The 21,168-nt window shown below is 39.8% G+C and overlaps 1 protein-coding gene across 2 annotated transcripts; it reads left to right on the top strand.

Annotated features, from left to right (window-relative positions):
- The first annotated feature begins 1,261 nt into the window (after nt 1–1,261).
- On the top strand, nt 1,262–19,833 carry igf1 (insulin-like growth factor 1). 2 transcript variants are annotated; one of them, XM_053508485.1, is made up of 6 exons: nt 1,262–1,567; nt 2,435–2,600; nt 16,982–17,163; nt 17,424–17,462; nt 19,358–19,410; nt 19,691–19,833. In XM_053508485.1, exons 1-6 carry the CDS (start codon nt 1,532–1,534, stop codon nt 19,752–19,754), a joined length of 540 nt encoding a protein of 179 aa, XP_053364460.1. In that variant the 5' UTR covers nt 1,262–1,531; the 3' UTR covers nt 19,755–19,833. The 2 variants fall into 2 exon arrangements, with proteins under 2 accessions (XP_053364460.1, XP_053364461.1); XM_053508486.1 differs by lacking the exon at nt 19,358–19,410.
- Nucleotides 19,834–21,168: the final 1,335 nt, after the last annotated feature.

Genomic DNA, 21,168 nt, shown 5'->3' on the forward strand with positions numbered 1-21,168 from the left:
GCACTCTATTGCTGGAGATAAAGACGACGTCCCACTTCTGTGCTTGGGGGGTTTAATGGTCATTTACAAAGTTCATGTTCTCGCAGTTATTCCATCATTGGTCTTTTGTTTTCTCTCTCTCTCCCTCTCTGGCTCTCTCTATTTCTTCACAGAGAGATTTACAGTATAATAGCGCTACATACAGCAGATCAACTGGAGACGGTGCACTTGTGATTATTTAAAGTCAGCAGAGCGGTAAAAACAAGCAAGACTGTGATTAAATGTGAAATTTATCCATGCGCCAATACCTGACTTGAATAGGCAGCTTTCAGTTTGCTCACGCTCTAGGTGGGAGGTGACACTGTTGTGCCAAAAGCATGACCTCTCTGTCTCTCTCTCTCTCTTTCTCACTCACCTCTCTCTTGCTCTGTCCATCCCTGAAATGTACATGGTGGCCTTCTCCCCCCCCCTCTGTGGCTTTGAGTCATGCCTCACTCCAGTGTGCGCCAGTGGAGCAAAACCTTTCTAGGAACTAGCTCTAACTCTCCTGCCCTGGTAATGAATGCACTGTGTGTTCGTGAGAAGGCCGAGAGAGCTCATTCCTCCACGGTCAGCCAGACCGACATGGACAAAACTCAGCCGAGCAGCCAGACAAAGCATCCATCACTCACTCACGCGCAGATGATGCCGTGCAAATAAATAGTCTCTCTACAAGCCCGACCTCCAATTCAAAGAAGAGGAGCTGCCTCCTTAGATAGACGAACACCTCCGGCTTCACCATCGCCATCTCATTAACACCTCCAGGGTTCTCATGGGTAGACTCTGGGCTCACTGCTGTGCCATTGTGCATCTTTGATTAGAGTCATCTCGAAGGCATAACACCTTTCCATGGCACCACAAAGCTGGAGAGCACAGTTTGGTAACTGGTGATAAGTGTAGGGGATGGAGTGAAGCTAAATACACAGCCTAGGTGTTAATATAAAGTGCGTAAAAACCGGATGGGTATCAAGGACGCGTAAAAGCGCACGTTTTATATATACACACGCGCGCGCGCGCACGCACGCACGCACACACACACGCGCGCGCACAGTGCAAGTTTCGGATGGCACCGTGAATTCCCGAGAGGAATCAAGTGGGATCTTTGGACAGATCAGAATTCAGTCCGGTTCTAAGAAACAGGGGGAGGGATGACGTAATTTGAAATCGGGCCCAAAAAAATCCTCAGCGAATAACTTAGCGCACACGAGGTAGCGGGCGAGTGCTGCTGCTGCCCCAGCTGTTTCCTGTTGAAAATGTCTCCGTAATGTAGATAAATGTGAGGGATTTTCTCCACTAAATCCGTCTCCTGTCCGTTAAATCTCACGTCTCCGAATCGAGCCTGCGCAATGGAACAAAGTCGGAATATCGAGACGTGACACCGGCATCGTGCTTTTCCTCCACGCAGCTTTTTGCATATTTCTTTTTTCTTCTTTTTCTTATTTTTTTTCCTCCCACATATTATTTCTTATTTTAATGACTTTGGAACAAGTGTTTTCGCCGGACAGACGCTGGGATGTCTAGAGGACACATGGGTGGTGATGTCCTGAAGGTAACTTTAAAATTTGATTTTATTTAAAATAATCACAATAAAAATCTTCTTTGCAACCTGCTCATTAAAAAAAAAAAAAAAATCTGAAACACAGATCTTGTCTGAATAGGATGCTCAAGCAACTGAGCCATACAGAACTCATGCACTTTATCCAACTGTTCTTTTCTCTTTCTGTCTTTGCATGCAGACACTTATTAAACGTTAAACTTAAACAGACGCGTCATTATTATTGCTTTCTTTTTAGGATGAAAAAAAAACATAAATAAAGTGTTATGCACAATGCTGATCAGTTCTGATGAAGTTCTGCTGAAATCCGTACTGCTGAGTGTGTGCACGGGATTGGAGCCGTGAACGCGCACGAACTTCGATGCGTAAAACGCCGCTCCTGTTCGTTTTCTTTTTTCTTTTTTTTTTCTTTTTTTTGGAAGAGGGGGGATATTTAATCTATGATCTCCATCGCGTTAGTTAGAAATTTAGATAAAAGAAATGACATGAAAGAAGAGAAGACAAGAAGATCATGCATTATTTAGATTGCATGAGATGTTTGCAAGGGTCGTGCTAGGAATACTCAGATCTAAGAGGCATTGAACCCGGTGCCAGCAGCTGTAAGAATGGTGGGGTGAATAAATAAATAAATTATGATATAGATATATGGATAAACATAAACAAAATAATTGAAGAAAACTTTTTTTTCACTGCTGAATAACATTTCCTTTTCTCCATGATTAAAAAAAACAAAATATTTCGTATCTTTTGATACCAGGACCATATTGGAGCTTGTGATAATTAAGTGTGTTGTCTTGGGCTGGGTTTCAGTTTTAACTCTCTCTCTCTCTCTCTCTCTCTCTCTGTCTCTTTGGGATGCAGTGGACCATGCACTGTGTGTCTCGCGGCCGCGCGCTTGTCCGACTGCTGCTGCTGTGCGCGCTCGCGCTGACGCCGTTGGCGGCGAGGGCGGGGCCTGAGACCCTGTGCGGGGCGGAGCTTGTGGACACGCTGCAGTTTGTGTGCGGGGACCGGGGCTTTTACTTCAGTAAGTGCAACTTTGTTATTTATTCATAAAGGCTCCCGTCGCTGCTCCTCCTCCTCCTCCTCCTCCTCATCCTCCCCTGCGTTCTCCACCTAGCTGTCAGAAGTGCTAATGTTCTCCTCATAAATAAATTAAAATAAAATGCAAGCTTTTTTTTTTCTTCAGTTCACATAAAAAAGAGGCTGACTAACTTGTTTCCTATAGAGATGTTACAATAATCATTGTTTGCTTCTGATACCGATACCTTCTGATATAACGATATCTAATATCAAAATTATAAAATGGCTACATTAATACGTAACAGAACACAGTTATCACTCCCTCATCATCTATACCACTTAATCCTGCGTACAGGATTGCAGGGGGCCCTGGAGCGTATCCCAGGATGGGGTGCCAATACATATTAGGGCGCACACTCACTTACACACACTATGCACAATTTGGGAATGCAAGTGAACCTAATACGCATGTCTTGGAACTGTGGGAGGAAACTGGAGTACCTGGAGGAAACCCACCAAGAACATGCACACAGACCCCAAACTCTGAACCTGGAGGTGCAAGGCGACAGTGCTGACCACCACGCCCCTGTGCAGCCCAGAACACAGTTATGAGAGTAAGAAATTTCTGTACATACAGCGGTACCTCAGCATAGGAACTGAATCCCCTTCGGAGGTGGGTTCTCAAGGTGAAATTTTATAACATCATAAATTAACAAAACCAATAAAGAACTATACAAAAAGACAACAAAATGCATGTGCAGTTGTGCAAACGAGCAACATTTGTGACACAATGCAATGCTTTATGATAATGAGCTGAGGTAGTGCAAGTAAATTGTCCGTGAGATAATATATGAAAACAATAAACATTTATTGTTGAAGTAGCTGCAAAAGAAAAAAAAGGTTCTCTAGTCCATATTGTGCAAAAATATGAAATTGCTAGATAACCCCAGTGTTTCAACAGTGCTGGGATATCATTAAGGTAGAAAGCTTTCTCGTGATCGAACTGCCTGCTTCATGTCTGAATCGCTGGCCTCCTAGGAATTCCCTTACCCTTGCATTTCCTTAATGCAAAAAAAATAAAAAAATAAAATATATATATATATATATATATATATATATATATATATATATAAGAACGGCCTGCTTTAATTACCAGAGGCATTCTGTTTTTGCAGGACAAAGCACAACCTCCTACTTGAGTCCACAAAAGAAAGCCTTTCAAAAGTTTGTGACATTAATCTCGGCTACACAAGCTACATAAGCTATACACAGGGACTAGAAGCATGTCAGGCAGGTGATAACACACTACAGTATGTAATTAAGTATTACTATTGCCTTATATATGTTCTTTTTTAGTTATATTTTCCTACGGCAAACAAATAAACAACCTGTCTCACCCATAATATGACATCAGTAGAGTCTGAGTCTATTGAAATATCAAATTTTGGCATTTTATCAATGACAACTTGCTGAGCTAAGCGGCCATCACGACAGCTCTCTAGAGACTCTCAAGCTCAAGTGCACTGAGTGACCCATCAGGATCTGAGACGAACAGAGTAACGAAGCACAGCATCGATACATTCACAGCATCGACTTGCAGAAACTCAGTTAAAAAAGAAAGGAGTGAGAAACCCACCATCATAGCACTGGTTATACTTTAGTCCGGGAACACGGAGCTCCCTTGTAAAACCCTTTAACTTATTTTTAGATACTTAAATCATGCACTGAAATGAACAAGGCTTTTTTATGGGGAGAACATTGAGGCACGAGGTGTTCTTCCCTTCAAAGAGACAGCCTGGAGCCTGTAGACGTTTATTAAGTAGGACGCAATAAATAATTTGTTTTGTGAAGAGATGTGAACGGTTAACTGCAGTCTGAACAAGGTGAAAATGTTGCTTGCGTTCTATGAGGCTACAAGGAAACTATACAAACCTGAGGTTGTGATCTACAATGACAGCAATATTTCAGGATGTGCCTCAATCAAACTCACTTAAGTACTTTATTCAAGTGCTGTTGTAAAGACTTGAATCTTTGAATCTTGACTTGAATTTCCAAATCAAATATGCATTAAACTAAGCGATTACATTCTTATACAGAAAAGCACCATAAGTTATATTTGTTCCCTAGTTCTCAAGTCCAGAGGTTCATTCTGAAGGTTCATGTTAGCAAGCAACAAAAGCGGCAAACAAGGCGGGGCTGCAAATGTTGATCATTTGGAACCAATTTAATTTATTCTATCTTTTCTCAGTTCTACATGAATTAATTATAATGCACTTAAGTGAAAAAATCCAAACAACTTGTGCGAGTCAACATAAAGCATGGAAAGAAGCAGCAGAGATCACAGTTGCCTCTGGAGTGTCTAAATAGCTACAGTTACTGTAAATAGTTAGTGTTAGTCTCCCATTAAAGTTAGTACTTTATAACATTCAATTAAACAACCAAATTTGTCACTGATTAGTTTGTTAGTTCAGTGTTGTTTTAACTACTTAGCTGTATGATAAACATGTTGTAAGAAGATCTACATGTATGTAATTTATTTCGTGCTAGGATAACTACTAACTAAAAACTAAGAAGTTAAAGAATTCACTTTTCTGTGTAGGTACTACACCTAGGGGGTGCTGTTCCTAGCAAAAAATATGTCTCTCTTTATTTTTGGTAGAAAAATTGTGTTTTCGGGTCAACACACATTTTTTTATTGTCATAATGAAATGTAATCACACAAGGTACAAAATCATGTTGGGAACAAAATAAGAATTGTTATATAGGAGTCTAATAACACAATTCACACTTTTAAAGTTGATCCATATTTAAGTGAAAAATTTACAGATGATTTTACCTATTTAAAAAAAACAAATCCCTAAACCATCACAGTTAACAGAGCAATAATAATAATTAAAAAAAACAATATTTATCATTTTCTGAGAAGAACGTTCACTGTTGATGAGGAATTTCTTTGCGAAATGAGCTAAGGAGGTGTGAATGTCGCGCTGACATACCGCTTTGCGCTCTGACAAGTGGATATACACCGGCACTGAAAAGATTAATTTCACACAAGTTGTGTTAAAAGTAAGTCGAACCTGAAGGAAGCTCAAACTGAGACGGAAAGTTACTTTTCCTGTCAACAGCCACGGGCCTGTTCAGTGGTCAAAAAAAGAGGAGTTGGCCAGATCCTTTATGGCCTTTCGGTGACCGAGGGTTTGTTTTTTCTCTGAATCGAGCCCAAAGCAAACACATTTACGGTAATCTGAACTTTCTGTGAAACTGTTGCATCATTACCGCATGCTGAAAGTGGAATAGGACTGGCCGGGTAGAGCGCAATAAACTCAGAGGTTTGAGTTGTTAAGTGGAAATTATTAGGACACTGCATGTTCATTTTTATTACACAGGAAAGATTATTTTAGTAATCAGCTAATCTGAATGTTAGATTATAGACTTCAATTTTCTTTTAGCAGGCAGCTTTTTCCAAAGCAAGCCAGCAGAGAACTTCTGGCAGTTGTGGGATTTGAACTCATAACCTTCTGGTCACTACCACAGACCTATAACCACTGAGCCACCGCAGCCATCTTGAACAGACGTGCCACGTCGCTAATAATGACTCATATAATTTGACTTTTTTTTTTTTTTTTTTGCTGAAGTAAGGATCAGTTAAACTAAACCTTTTTATCCAGAGTTTAGTTCTAGGTCATTTCACACTTTGCGTGTTTTGTGGCCGTTTTGCTTCGAAAGTTCGGTTCCTTTACATAAAGTGTCAGAGATATTTTCGAACTCGGGAGTCCTTCAGAGAACCTATAACCAAACCATGGTGTGTAAAAGCAATGTGCTATATGGGCTGCCTATCTGGTATTGTGCTTGGTTTAAATTATCAGGTTACTTCCTGTTCCTCATACCGTAAAAATTGGTGTATGGAATCCAGTTCTAAAGGAAGCTCAGTGAAAGAGAAAGAAAAGAGAAAACCAGCCTTGCACTTTTAGCTCGAGAACACAAAGCGCCCGGTATAACCCTTTCGCTTATCTTATGATACTTACAGTAAATCATGCTCTGAGATAAAGCCCTTGTGCTTTTTTTTTATACACGGAGAACATGAAGGCACATGGTGTTCCCCCCTTCAAACAGTTGCTCTGGAGAGGTTTATAATGTAAGACGCGATAAATAATTTGTGTTGTGAAGCGATGTGAACGGATCGCTAAGAGGAAATGCGGCTCACTTTCTAGAAGACTATACACATCGGCCAAATTCTCTACTTAGGTGGAAGTGCTGTTGCAAAGAAATACCCCAAGTTACTCCAACAAATAATTCCAAGTCGAAGTACGGGTTGAAATTGGATGCACTGATAGCAATACCGTGCTTATTTACTCGTAGTCTGATACCTACATCAATTTCACAATTAATTACCCATTTGTACTCCTAGAAACCCTGATCCAGGAAATCATAGCCATTGTAGATTCTGGACATGCTGGGAAGTAGAATGAAAGGAAAAAAAGATCTGGCAAAAAAGTGCTCAAGTCGACAAGGTTCATTTCAGCAACTGACAAATCGATAAGCAACTGTTTATTTTTGGTGTACATAAACAAGATAGAACTTTGATTTCAGAGTAAAGAAGATTTCCCAAAGTAAAGAATTAAATTAACAACATGATTAGATGCATTTAATCTAATGTTTTCAACTTTAATGTTCTATTAAGTCCTTATATGGGAATATGTGGCCCATAGTGTGGACTCGAGTAATCAGAGAAAATGTGAAAACACCCTTAAACTGACGACATGTAATATACAGCATGTACTGTATACAGGTTGTCCACTTATTAGCTCATAGGCATCAGTCTTTGGTGCTCCCAGACTGGCAGTAGAACTAAATGGTCTTGGTACTTGGTGCACTTGCCTCCGAGGAAACCCTTAAATCATGGCTCTTCAATTTTCTTCACAAAGGACTGGTGTGGCTGTAAGCTTTGACATCTGATTCCACTTGTTTAATCAGTTCACCTTAGTGTCCAATCAACTGTTAAGCCTACCTCCAGGGTGGTTGTAATGAAAGCCTGCAGCCATACCGGCTGATCTCTATCTTTAAAGGTTCTGCGTTGAATCCCATGGGAGAGTGTTTATCTATCACTTTCACCATGTTGGACCATTTAAGGAGGCTAAGAAACCCTAAATTTCCCAATGAACATTTCAGTGCACCAAGGCCAGTTAAAAATGTGTAAGTATTGACTGGGTGACTTTGTGTAATCGATCATTGTTTTTCTTCTTAACACTTACAACCTCTCACTAGAGGTTTACACCTGACACTGTCACAGTTAAACCATTTTGGTACCCTGTGCACCTTTCATTCTTCTACTCTTATTATGTAGAACCCCAAAACAGAGCAATTCCTTATCTCTGCCTCCTCAATGGTTCCTCATGGGTTCTATAAGAAATCATTGGATAATTGAGGACACTTTAAAAATAGGCTCGATCCGGAGCTGCTGTTTGGTTTCTTAAAGCAAAAGATTATCTAGTGAACCCTTCCAAAACTTTCTATTACTTAAGTACCAAGTTGTAGGGTTCTATATAAAGCCTTTAATGGTGTTTTAAATGGTTAATGGGTCTATAGTCTAAAATTGGAAATGATTAAATACAATCGGGTAAAAAAAAAGTTTAGGTTAGCACTAGCCAAAGGCTTGAGTGTGCTACGTAAAAGCTCTTGGGTTTTTGGTTTCTTTGCCAGGACCATATTAATGACGCAAGCACAGAAAGTCTGAAATGTTTCCTGCAAAAGGCAACAGATTCATAATGTATAATACCTTCATGAGATTTCCTTAACTGAACTTGCTGTACACGGATAATGATGCATTCCCATTTTTTTCTTCCTTTTCTTTTCCAGAAACGGATTAATGTGTGGAAATTTCCATTTTTTTTTTGCTGTAAATTAGATTTGAAAATCTTTATCTGGCAAGTATAATAAAATAAATAAAATAAAAAAACAAAGTACAAAGGCATGATCATTAGTGGGCTGAAGGTAACTGTTGAGATGAGAGTACATATAAAAAGTAAGCAGTGACGTGTAGCTCCCTTTTTTTTTTGAGGATTGCGTGCTAATCATTGGAAGCAGCTGTAGCAGCAGCAAATCAACCAACTTTACACAGAGAGAGAGAGAGAGGGATTCGGCTCAGATCCCAGAGCAGCAAAGGATTATGAGGGATTACAGGATGATTAGGATGTTCTACCTCACTGGACTCACCCAGAATGTGCGCGTAAAGGTCTCCTGGGTGCATTTCGGTGCCATGATGAAAGGTGTTGATTTTCCAATGACGAACAAAACGAAGAGCAAAAACACAGAAGTCTTTCAGAGGTTTTGTACTTTAGTGTTATGCAATACTATGATTTATATCTATGCATGTATGCAATTTAAACACTCTCTAGAATGCATATGTTCCACCCCCAAAGGTGTGTCCTGCCAAGAATTTCTGTGGCACCGTTTCCCAGGAAGCTTTACGTCTTCTCTGCCGTGTCGAGCGGTACTTTAAGAGTCACCCTATAAGACTTGAACTTCATAACAAATGCTCAGCCAACAGAAAGTGCGAAGAATTTGGTTTGGCTGGAGATGTTTATCATGCCTGTGATGAGGTTGTTTCCAGAGTTTGTGGTCCCCAGTGCTCCGTAAACACTCTGACACTACTCAATCAGTGTGCTCATGACTGCTCCTGGAGTCTAGAATGTTTGTTTTTAATTTTATTATTATTTTTTTAATATCAACCACAGTGAGGCAGTAAAATGTAGCTCCCAAAAGTATCACTCTGGAAGACCTGCCGAGTTCCCTGGAGCTGTTGGAGCGGTGCACAGTCAGCTGAACGTTCAGGCTACTGCACGTTGGCTACCAGCCGCCTTTGGAGCAAAAAACGGCTCGCTCGGGGAAGGGATCGTAAAAAACGCGTCGTCGATGGAGCGGATTTCACAAGATGTACAGAAAACGTCTGATGAGTTTAGCCGGAGCCAAATCGCCTTGTAGGTCGGCTGCACGCGAGCGCCACAAATCTGGAAGACTGAAAGCCTGCGCATATCTTGTGTTCTTGGAGTGGAACACAAACCACCTCTAACAGATACCATTGATTGACTGCTACACTGGTTACAATGAATCAGCAAACCCAACACATCTGGAACTCCAGTGTAGATCTCAGCGCTAGTGTTTCAGCTCTCTTATGTAGAAGGGCCTCATCTACAGCAGTGATTCATCTACAGAAGCGTCACATTGTGGTAGTTTCCATCATCCCAACTCTTCAGATTTAAGACTTTAGCTAATAAGCGAGACAACATTACAACGTTGCAAGACATTACTGGATGAGTTAGACCAGAATGTGTCAGGTGATGGTCCTAGTGGGCCCGGGCTGAGAAACTCTAGAGTATATGTGATATTGGTGATTAAACGTTTAACCTTTTTCAAGGATTCAAATGATACGGAATTTAGCCTTACTTTGCTGGATGCAAAAAACACTCATTAAGAACTTACATACTTTACTACACCAGTTAGATACACACCCAAAAACTCTAGTCAATGATAAATATAAACATCTTCTCCTCATAGAAAATGTTGATATATGATCACACATTTTTACTCTGTGTATGTTGAAATGATTACTGTATATTAACATATGATTTGTATCTGTTGTCATAGAAAATTAATCACCACCTTCTGAGACCAATCAGAATCCACAACTCCAGAACGTTGTTTGTATAACGCTATGTAAAGCTAAGTTTAAAGTAAAGCTGTATTCAATATATTATATCTTCAGCAACCAACCAGCAATTTCAAATCCAACCTATTTTTACAGAACCCATGGGGCATCATGGGGTGTGTGGTCGAAACTCCAAGTTATTGTTAATTACTTTCTCCTTAACACTGTGGTTGCACTTTTATCGAGGGTTCTTCCAAAGGGGTTCTTCAGGGGTTCAAAGCTTCTTTTGTCTCCTTGAAGGGATCTACATAAGACAGAGATGAGGAAACACTTGATTTTGGGGTTCTACATAGTATTTTTAAGGGTTCCTCGAAGAGTACAAGAGGCAAGTACTAAATAGGTTTAACGAAGAATGTGGACGGTGAGGGGTTATAAGTATTAAAAAAAGCCATCATTTGTACTTTGGACCACAAGATTATTCCTTTAATATATGTAGAAATCAAGTAAAATGTTATTTATGTCTATAGTAGCAAATGTCAGGCATTTAATTAGCAGTAACTTGGAGGTTCTATCACATTGCGCAGTGGTTCCTTGTGTTTCCCTATCTCTGTTTCCACATATAACTCTTGTAGGAAAATGCTTTGAACCCCTGAATTGTGGAAGAACGCTTGAAGAAAAAGCAAGATCTATAGAAACCCAAAACAGAGTGTTTCCTTACCTCTCCCTCCAAATAGAACCAGACTTAAGAACCATCGAACCCTTGAAGTTTTGAAGAACCCTTGAAGAAGAGGTACAAAGATGTATTAAGAAAATGATTACCAGTAACATGGAGCTTGAACCACATACACCCATTGTTTATCATGGGCTATCCATGGACTCCTTGGTTCTTTAAGACGAATCTTTAAAATGTTTATGTTGAAACCCAGAACGGAGTGTTTTATTATCTTTATTTCCAATTGGAACCCTTTTAGGAGACTTGAGACATTGAAGAATCCTTGAAGAATTTGGAGTTTGCTACAATTTTGGAGTTTGTTAATACCTTTCATTAGATCCTTTAATGGTTTTTTCCCCCATAATTCAAGGGTTCCTTAAGATTGTCTTGCATAATTAAGGGTTCTATTTGGAACCATATCTAAAAAGTTTAAGGCATCCTTAAAAAAGGAGCAACCAAAAACTCCTTAATTCTAGGGTCTGAAATCATCCATGACTAAATTAATGCTAAGGCTGTTATCATTAGCTAAAAGAACCTTTAAGTATCCAATGGACCCGCATAACCTTTGAAGAACCCTCTGCTTACACTCAGAGTGTAAGCTCTAACTCATTAGAAAGCGATGTACTGAACAACTGACTCAGTTCTCCATGTTTCACATCTATCGCTGAGTCGACGTCCCAGCCCTATTCAATCAAGCAGCATGCGATCCATACGAGGATCCTACTAAAAAGAAATTTAAATCTTGGGTCAATAAAAAAAAAGAAAAAAGTGGAAGGAACACACACACAAAAGAAGTCTAATATGGCCCACATGTCGGCAGCTGAAAACAAGAAAAACATCAAAACAGCTCCATCCAACCATATTGTGTGTCATTACTTCAATTGACTATGATTATAAGCATAAAAGCTTGTTTACTCGTTTTTGTTTATGATGCTTCAGCAATGGCAGGGAAAAACAGCGGATGTTAATTTGAGAGGCCTTTCTTTCTTTTTTTTTTTTTTTTTTTTTAACGTTTGGAAAATCATCCAGAAAGCAAATCTGCTGTCTTCTGACAACCTGTGTGAATGTGTAATCACAAGCCTGGGCTTGAAGTCTCTTTCTTTCGCACGCAAACAGCATCTTCACCGAGAACAGAGAATTTTTTTATTTTAATTTTTTTTTTTACATTTTTATTTTGTTTTTCAATCTCTCTCTCTCTCCCTCTCTCTCTCTCTCTATATATATATATATCTATATATATATAGATATATATATATATCAAATCCTTAAACGTACGTTAGGGTCGTTTGGGGCTTTAAGCCAAGCGGTTGCATGGTTTTATGATCTCAGTTCCTTTTTTTTTTTTTTTTTATAACCAAGGTCAAACACAAAAACATTCATCTAATTATAGAGAAGCACATGCTTATAAACTGACTGAAGAAACTAAGGAAATGGAAACACAGCTAGCAACTAAACACAAAAACACACAAAAAATTTGACAACAAACAGCAAGGGGGTGGAGCCAAGGCTCTGGACCAGTGAGAAGAGAATGAGCTAGGAACATTTCAAACCAAGTTTGTAGCCCTGTGTGTGTGTGTGTGTGTGTGTGTGTGTGTGTGTGTGTGTGTGTGTGTGTTTTTCATAATCAAACTATAACTGTTTTACAATTTAAAGCCCGGTCCTACCAATTCTCTATACATAAGTAAGGAATACACCAATCAGCCGTGACACTAAGAACATTACCTATAAAGGTTTTGGGCCCCCTTTGTACTATTGGGGCAGCTCTGGCTTGTGTCCACATGACTTCACATGACCTGAGCTGTCTGGAAGCAGGGTGTTGGCAGCGGATCCTTTGGGTATTGTAAGTGATATGGTGTGGTCTCCATGGTTCATCCCACGGATGCTCGATCCGATATGGATCTGGGGTGTCTGCAGGTTGGGTCAGCATCCTTGGGCTGTATGCCTGCTGAGCCCCATGACCGGCAAGCTGTGGTGCACTGGGTGTTCTGGTTCGTCTTGGGTGTCCAGTTTGCTGGTACATAGTAAGTGAACAATGTTGTTCACGTCACTTGTCAGTGGTGATAATGTCATGGCTGATTGGTGACTGTTGTTATAAGAAACTAATCAACACAGCAAGTGTTTAATTCCCATTATACCCCGATAATTTGTTTTACTAATATATTTTTATATTTTGTTAGAATCAATTTATAATTAGTTCCTATTATCACTTTGGCTACAGCAGCTGTAAAAAAAAAAGTTGAATTTTAATGAGATAAAAATGCAGAAGACTGAAGACTTGGAGGAAAACATACAGAAGATACATATTGTAGTTGACTACATTTCTTAACATTAACCGTGGGTGTTTTTTTTTTTTTTTTTTTGGTTCCCCAAAAGTCATTAAACTATTTTTGATGCCATACATTAAAAGAAGCTTTAAATGATTGAAAAAACATTACTTGCTTTATAAGTTATCATAAAAATCCCTTCCCTTTCAGTCATTCATTCGCCCATACTCGGATGTAGCGTGCACCCAAGGGCTCGGCGGTCTGCAGGGATGCATGTGATTCTTAATGAGAGCCCCTTTCTTCCCAAAGCACTGTTGTCAGTGTGGAGCAAATCCAAAGCAGAAGTTAATACACTCTGTCAGCACTGGCAACCCGGTGAGCCAAGAGCTATTAACTCTGAAAGGGAAAGGCATTTCCTTCTTGTAAATGCCATATTAAATTATTATTATTTTATTTGGTAACAGGGAAAAGCCTATCAGAGCTGTATTGCTCTACGTGAGCAGGGGATCGTTAGTGGAGACCGGTAGACTTTATAAGGGCCATCGGAAGGAGGAGATTGGGATTTAGAGCATGTGTGTGTGATTATGTGTGTGTGTATATTGGAAAGGGGCAAATAGAGAAGAAATAGCTTCTGCATCATTCAGACACCTTAATGGACCTGATACATAACAGTACTTAAAGATTTCCCAACTATTTCTAGCTGGTCTTGTACCATTCTATCTGATATCCATGACGACACCCTTCATCCAATGACCTTGTGAAGTTCATACTTATTAATATTTCATGACTAAGCTCTTTCATGTTCCTAGAGAGTGTATCATAATTCATATACTGTACACTAGCGTCTGTTACAGAGTCGGATCAGTAGTACATCAGAATTGACGTTTTCGTTAGAGACGCATGGATTGCAGTTTTCTTGAACAATGCAGATAAAACTCACTCACTCTCACTCATCATCTCTACCGCTTTATCCTGTATACAGGGTCGCAGGGGGTCGCGAGCCTATCACAGAAGTCTCCCAGGAGACTTAGGGCACAAGGTGGGGTACACCCTGGACAGGGTGCCAATCCATTACAGGATGCACACACACATTCACACACTACGAGCAATTTGGGAACGCCAATTAGCAGGTCTTTGTACTGTGGGAGGAAACCGGAGTACATGGAAAAAATCCACCAAGCAAGCCTGGCCGGGAATCGAACCAGGACCCTGGACCCCTGCCACTCATGCACATAAAAGGAAAAGAAAAAAAAGAAAAACTGACCTTAACAGTCGATTTCAGTTTTGTCCAATTCCAATTTTCTTTCTTTCTAATGTGCAAGGATTTTGTAACTTTTCTTTTAAAAAAAATTTATTTGTAATAATGGTCCATAACAAAACATGCAATATAAAAAATCTGCAAACTTGCACAGGTTTTATGTATGTAAAAGATATTAAGCTGAAAATGAGGCGATGTCCATCAAATAGCGAGATCAAAGGCTATCACATGCATCACATCCTCAGAGACATGTGATGCCATCCCGCTACCCAAGAATTGCTGCTACACAGAGGATAGCGCTATCCACCCACTTTCACATGCTTGTAGATGGTCATGATTTGCCTGGGTCACTATAAGTGGTGTGACAGTGCAGGTATGACACCCCACCACCCATTGGGGGCACTGCCAATCTGATCCCTAGACTCACCCAGGAGTCAGGCTCATTATTTCCAGAATTTAATGTGGTACTATGAATGGTTTAGAAGCCGTATACTGGCCGTGAACCGTCGGTTCATCCTTAATCACTTTAGTAGATCCACATGTCTGAAAGCAATTAATACTGGAAAAACAAATTTTCTTGGCCCAAGTTTTAGTTTACTGTGAGGTTCATGCTTTAGTGCTTAATCTCATATGGAGCTCTGCTTAGTAATCCTAACTGTTGTCCTGTTGCTCATCCCGGTCCAGAAGAGCATGAGATCTATTTCAAGTTAAGATTTCCTCATTGAGTAATCCTACTGCTGATTTATGCTTCTGCATTAAGTGTATGCCATAGGGCTAATGTAGCCGCACCCCGTACCCTACCACCTCCCCAGAAATCCAACAATGCATCACGTCGACGCAGGCCACAGCGACTGTGGTTGGTCCGCCTGGTAGCATCACATTTCAACATCGTCTAGCTCCAACTTTAACAAGATCAGCTCAGTTCACAGAGTGGTGAAGAGACTCATAGCATAGAGACCCCACCACTAGCTAACGTTTTGGCGGTGTAACGCAGACAAACCGCCACACAAGTATACAGTAGATGCTCACATCACTGTAGGCCACTAATTAAATTAGATGCATAAATGAGGATTTAGGGACAACTGTTAGCGATGTAGCTATATCGATCTCTGGATTTCTTTACAGCAGCTTCTTATCGCATATCTATTTTTTCAGCCTACAAATAAAAATGGATTGAATTTAAGAGATGCCACATCTCTATTACAAACACTGTAGTGCAAACAGAATTAAAATTCAACCAGGAACTCCATAACAGAAAGAATTACTAAGCAAAGTGCAGCAGAAATAATAAAAACCAGGAAGTTGGACACGATTAGGTGGAACCGGTCCAATGATGGATTTATTTGCCAGTTTACAAAGTGCAAACAGCAAAGACTGATATTAACTCTTCATAAGTCTGGAATGACATGTCGATAGCCTGTCATGCAAATGTAGATGTAGATAAAAGGGAGGAAGGTAAACGTAGAAAAAGTATTGAATAAACTTTTAAATAATGATATAGTTATTAAGATTATCCGGAAAAACCAAGACAGCATGGTGGCTCAGTGGCTTGGGGTCGCTGTGCTCCTCCAGGGTCCGGGCTCGATTCCCGCCTCGGGAGTTTGTGTGTTCTCCTGGTGCTTGATGGGTTTCTTCCAGGTACTCTGGCTTCCTCCCACCATTTAAAGACTTGCATTCTTTTAATTGCCATTCGCAAATTTCCCATAGTCCAGGATGTACCCCGCCTTGTGCCCCAAGTCTCCAGGGATAGGCTCAAGAACCCCTGCAACCCTGTACACAAGGTAAAGCGGTGTAGACGATGAGTGAGTGAGTGAGGAAAACCATCCAAAATAAAACAGATTCCTCTTAACGTTCTTCTGTGTAATGGTTCAGGGAGTTTTAATCAGCCACTACTGACTAAGGTACTAAAAAGTTCGGTCTTTTTAAATGTCACTTGGTATGGAATAATTTAGAAATGTATAAAATTTTTATGAATGTATTAAAATTGTACTTTGGTGCTTGATTGCTTTATTGCTATCATAAGAGAAATACAACACTTCATAACATGTTGTTATAGGAAAATAATCACTTCGGTTCATCCCACCCTATTGTTGATTATGTTCCTATAGCAGCAAGGACTAAAGCAGGAACAAAACATTCTTAAAAGCATGGAACATAATAAAGGTTCATGTACATTGTTTCCTCACTGATACCTCACCATGCTTCTATTCTCCTTAATCAACTCAATTCCTCTCTGGTACCGTTTCCATCAGTGATTTTGTATAGCCCGGTCCAAATGTTTCAGAGTTCCATCTGGCTCATAGAAGACGTCAGATTTGTTGCTAAGCACCGTACAGTTATCATCCAGAAACGTTGAAGTTTAAGTGTTGTTTTCAGCCCGAAACACAAAAGCCAACTTCAGAATCCGGGCAACAAACTGACCATCCACTAAGTCACATGGAGTTTGATTCAGAGTCATTCTGTACTCCTTTTTTTTTTGTTGTTTTTCCTCCTGTCTGCACCACAGGCAAGCCAACAGGCTACGGCCCCAACTCACGGCGCTTGCACAACCGTGGCATCGTAGATGAATGCTGCTTCCAGAGCTGTGAGCTGAAACGACTTGAGATGTACTGCGCACCAGTCAAACCTGGTAAAGCGCCACGATCGGTACGAGAGCAACGGCACACAGACACGCCCAAAACGCCAAAGGTGAGCTTCAGATCGGCGGGTCCCAGCAATCGAATGTTAAAAAACAAATCTATATTCTTTAAACAAGCCACTCTGTAATTTGTAAATATTATAGGAGTAATTTATATAATATGCATCATATACTGTAGTCCGTTTATTTACATACACCTCCAGGATTAATAAAAGTCCTATATAGCCATGCAGTTTTTTTTTTTTAGTTATTTAATGCTTTTGGGATTTCAAAGGTTCTAGATGTTTGTAATTTTCTCTGCTTTTTACAGAAACCTATATCTTCTGGTCACAGTCATACACCATGTAAGGTACGTATTTTTTTCTCTTCATTTTTTATTATATTAAAAAAAATGAAATGAACAAAGAGCTTGTCTATGTATATATATCTCTGTTTAAAGGGAAAATCAATTAACTTTTCAAGAATAATTAACTGTGAAAACTGGAAAAAAAGAAAGAAGACAATTGGTCCAAAAAATTTTTTAGTTTTAAATATTCAGACTAACATTTCTTGACATTTAGTAACCATGGGTCTGATAAAAAGTCTAGATATGAAAAATGAAACATATCTGATTCATTTCATGTCCAAATTACCAGCGAAGTCGTCCATGATGTCTATAACTCTTAAATGCTTGTAAATCTGGGTATTATTTTTCTTACAGCTCCATGTAACTGGGCTATAGGCAAGCAGGGACCATGTCAACAAATTGGCATGTTTATTCATTTGAAAAACTCTTTCTCCAGTAAATTAGAGTTTGGAAATAGTTGAACTTTTTGACCTTCTTGACATCCTGATACTTTGGCCAAATAAAAAGGAAGTTTTTCTAACACAATTGAGGAATAATGTTTATTCTTCTGATATGTTGCTGCCCCACTTTATTTAGTTCACTTTAATAAAAAAAAAAGCAATTTCTATGCATTAACACAAAGTAATACAGAATAGAAGACAGGAGATCTACAGCAGCAGGAGGCAGGACTACCCTCATGCAAGCAATATGAGTTTAACTTTATGCAAAACCATGCAATGCTAAAGACAATAGGGAACGCTCAATACGATATCACAATACCCAGATCCATATTCATTTTGAACTGTATCAGAGCCACTACTTTCTCAATAGCAGTGATCTACTGTAGCATGGTGTGGAATTTGGGCCGTTCTGCTTGAGTTCATCCAACACTTCTATCCTTGAACTGAAATTGATTGATAAAGTTTATATGCAAACACTTTCAGCTATTTTTAATGTGTTTTTGAGGTGTATGCAACAGTAACACTGGTGCCCCAACTTTTTCAGGTTCCTGGTTTGAACCTGAGCTCAGGTTACATCAGTAGGTTTCCTCTGGGTTCTCCGTTTTCATCTCACCTCCCAAAACAACTTTCCATTGATATCCTTGGTTTCTAAGTCTGAACGTGTATATGTTTGTGTGAATTGGGCCCTGTAATGGGTGGGCCTTGGCAACCAGCATTGAACTAAAGACAAAAAGCCCAAATAGTGACTATCATAAGCCATTTTAGCAACAAATTGCCCAGGGTTGAAAGGTTTAAAGACCACAACCCTTTGATTGCTGTTAACGCCATTGTGAATGAACCCCTTCATTGATCTAAGGAACTCTCATTTTTAAAAAAGAAAAAGAAAAAGTGAAATTCCCCTTTAAATGTTTGCTTGCATGCTTTTAGAGCCCCATATAAAAAAGGAAACCATTAGCAGGAGACGTGGCTAAGTGGTTTTTGTGGTAGACCTGCACTCTTTCTCTCTCTCGCGCTCTCTCTCCGGTTCGTGGTGTTCCCATATGTCACGTACAGGAAGCTCACTTATTTCTGCACAAGGCTCACATGCTGCTCTACTCTTCATAAATTTTACATACGTCTCTCCCAGCACCGAGGAGCGTTGAGTACAGAAGGAGGTTGTGTTTCTCCTCTCCTGTATGAGGAGATGACAGGCTGTAACTCGCTCATTGGAAACACGTGTTACGCGCCACATTACACCACAGCGCTGTCGATTTTTCTCCGTGCCGATTGAATTTCCTTTGCTACGAGAACTTGGTAGTGTTGCTAAACAAAGAAAAATAAGGTTGATATGGTGATTTCTTTTGTTCCTCTATCTAATGTGTAATATTTGTGGAAGGAGTCTCCAGTGTCAGTGCTTGCTTTGTAAAGCCTTTACACTTTCACAGTAACGTGACAAGCTGCGTTTTCTTGTTTTTTAAGAGAGAGAAAAAAGAGAGGATGGTGAGGGAACGTCTGTTTATAGCTGCTAAAACGTAAGTGATAACAGGAACTGTAATTGGATAAGAATATATAAAAACAAAGTATGTTGTGTCATTTGTAATATCATTTATATATTGATAAACTGCTGCTACAGAAGGAATCAAACACTTTGGGATTTAGTGTTAGAGCAAAATAACTAACTTCGGGGTGGTAACATTATACCAGAGTAATCGTTATTTACTTTCCTAAAAGAGCATGCCGCATAGTGGTGTTTTTTGTTTCTTCTCTTTTTCTTCCTTATGAAACTCACGTCGATGTCTCTTTGCATTTCAGGAGGTTCATCAGAAGAACTCGAGCCGAGGGAACACCGGGGGGAGGAACTATCGGATGTAGTTAAGAGAAGGATGAGGGGAACTAATGGACAGTGCCAAGACGAGAAGAGTGGTTCGCTCTAACAGCAAAAAAAAAGAAAGAAAAAAAGAGAAAAGCAAAAAAAAAAAAAAAAAAAGAAAATAATCCATCCAACCAACCAACCAAACAAACAAAACAGAAAGTGGATTATGGACCAGCTCTATGTACATACACCCTGTACGACTGACTATTCTAGACACTGCACCATTCCACACCGATGAGGGACAACGTCTGTCACAATGGCAAAATTAATATAGTAACATATAACAGCGGCTGCTACATCATATGGCAGTGAAACCTCCTGTATAAGAGAGCCACTGGAAACATTAATTGACCCAAACTGTTTGGAGGCACCACTTCCTGATGGGTGGGATAGAGCCAGTGGGTCACTGGAGAGGCGAGGTGAGGAGAGGAAAGGTGAAGGCTTGTTTTTGTTTTTTTTTTCTTGCTTTTTTTTTTCTGTGTCATGGGTGAAATGAACGTTGCAACGGTCCCTCCCGCATATACACACATAAACACACAGACATGCCTTCGCAATTAATTCCAGATTGCTGCAATCCAGTGCAAAATGCAAGCTGGCAGAATTTCAGCACTATTTCTGATTAGTCGAAGACAGTACTCAAGCTCTAGCACTGATGAGAAATATCTTTGTTTTGTTTTGTTTTGTTTTGAACAAAAACAAGAGCTTAATCAGAATGATTCAAGAGCTGTTTAGACAGAATATTGTTAAAAGCAGATGGTGCATTTGCAGGATGAGGACATGGCTAAGCAGGACGATGTCTTTACATATTATATTAAAAAGGAGTAAATAGAAACCTCATGCAAAGGTTACAGAAGTCTATGGGATGGCAACTCTGAACTCTTGAGATCAACTTCATCTTCAGGAAGCGCGCTTGCTTCCAGTTATAGTACTATCAGACTCTGCATGGTTGGTTTAATAAAAAATACAAAAGCCAACATTTTCACCAAAGCATGTACAACACATACAAGAGTAAGCATCTTTTTTCACAGTAAGTCTGTCAATATTATATAAAGGATGCGAGTCAAGTCTAGCGAAACTTCACACACTTCACACGACCCACAACAGTTTGCTAACGATACAGTACAGGGGTGGACAAATCAGTGAGTTCAGCCTTTATTCATCACATATACATTACTGCACAGTGGGCGCAGGGACAGAGTGCAGGGTCAGCTATTTCTACAGCACCCCTGGAGCGGACAGGGTTAAGGGCCCTGCTTAAGGGACCAACTTGCGGAGCTGGGGCTGGAACTCCCGACCTTCCAATCAGTAGCGCAGAGCCTTAACACACAGAGCCACCATGCCCACAGTGGGCACTCAATAATCCAAGTTTGCATTTGTTTTAAATTCATATTGACCCAAAACAGGAAAATAAAATGTG

Source organism: Clarias gariepinus, chromosome 12 (assembly GCF_024256425.1).
Source record: "Clarias gariepinus isolate MV-2021 ecotype Netherlands chromosome 12, CGAR_prim_01v2, whole genome shotgun sequence".
In the NCBI taxonomy this organism is placed as follows: Eukaryota; Metazoa; Chordata; class Actinopteri; order Siluriformes; family Clariidae; genus Clarias; species Clarias gariepinus.

Excerpts from the sequence above, each read along its gene's own strand:
- igf1 (XM_053508485.1), top strand. The coding sequence starts at position 1,532 with ATGTCTAGAGGACACATGGGTGGTGATGTCCTGAAG. Across the intron at positions 17,463-19,357 it reads ACAGTCATACACCATGTAAG|AGAGAGAAAAAAGAGAGGAT; the intron begins GTACGTATTTTT and ends TTGTTTTTTAAG. Across the intron at positions 19,411-19,690 it reads CTGTTTATAGCTGCTAAAAC|GAGGTTCATCAGAAGAACTC; the intron begins GTAAGTGATAAC and ends TTTGCATTTCAG.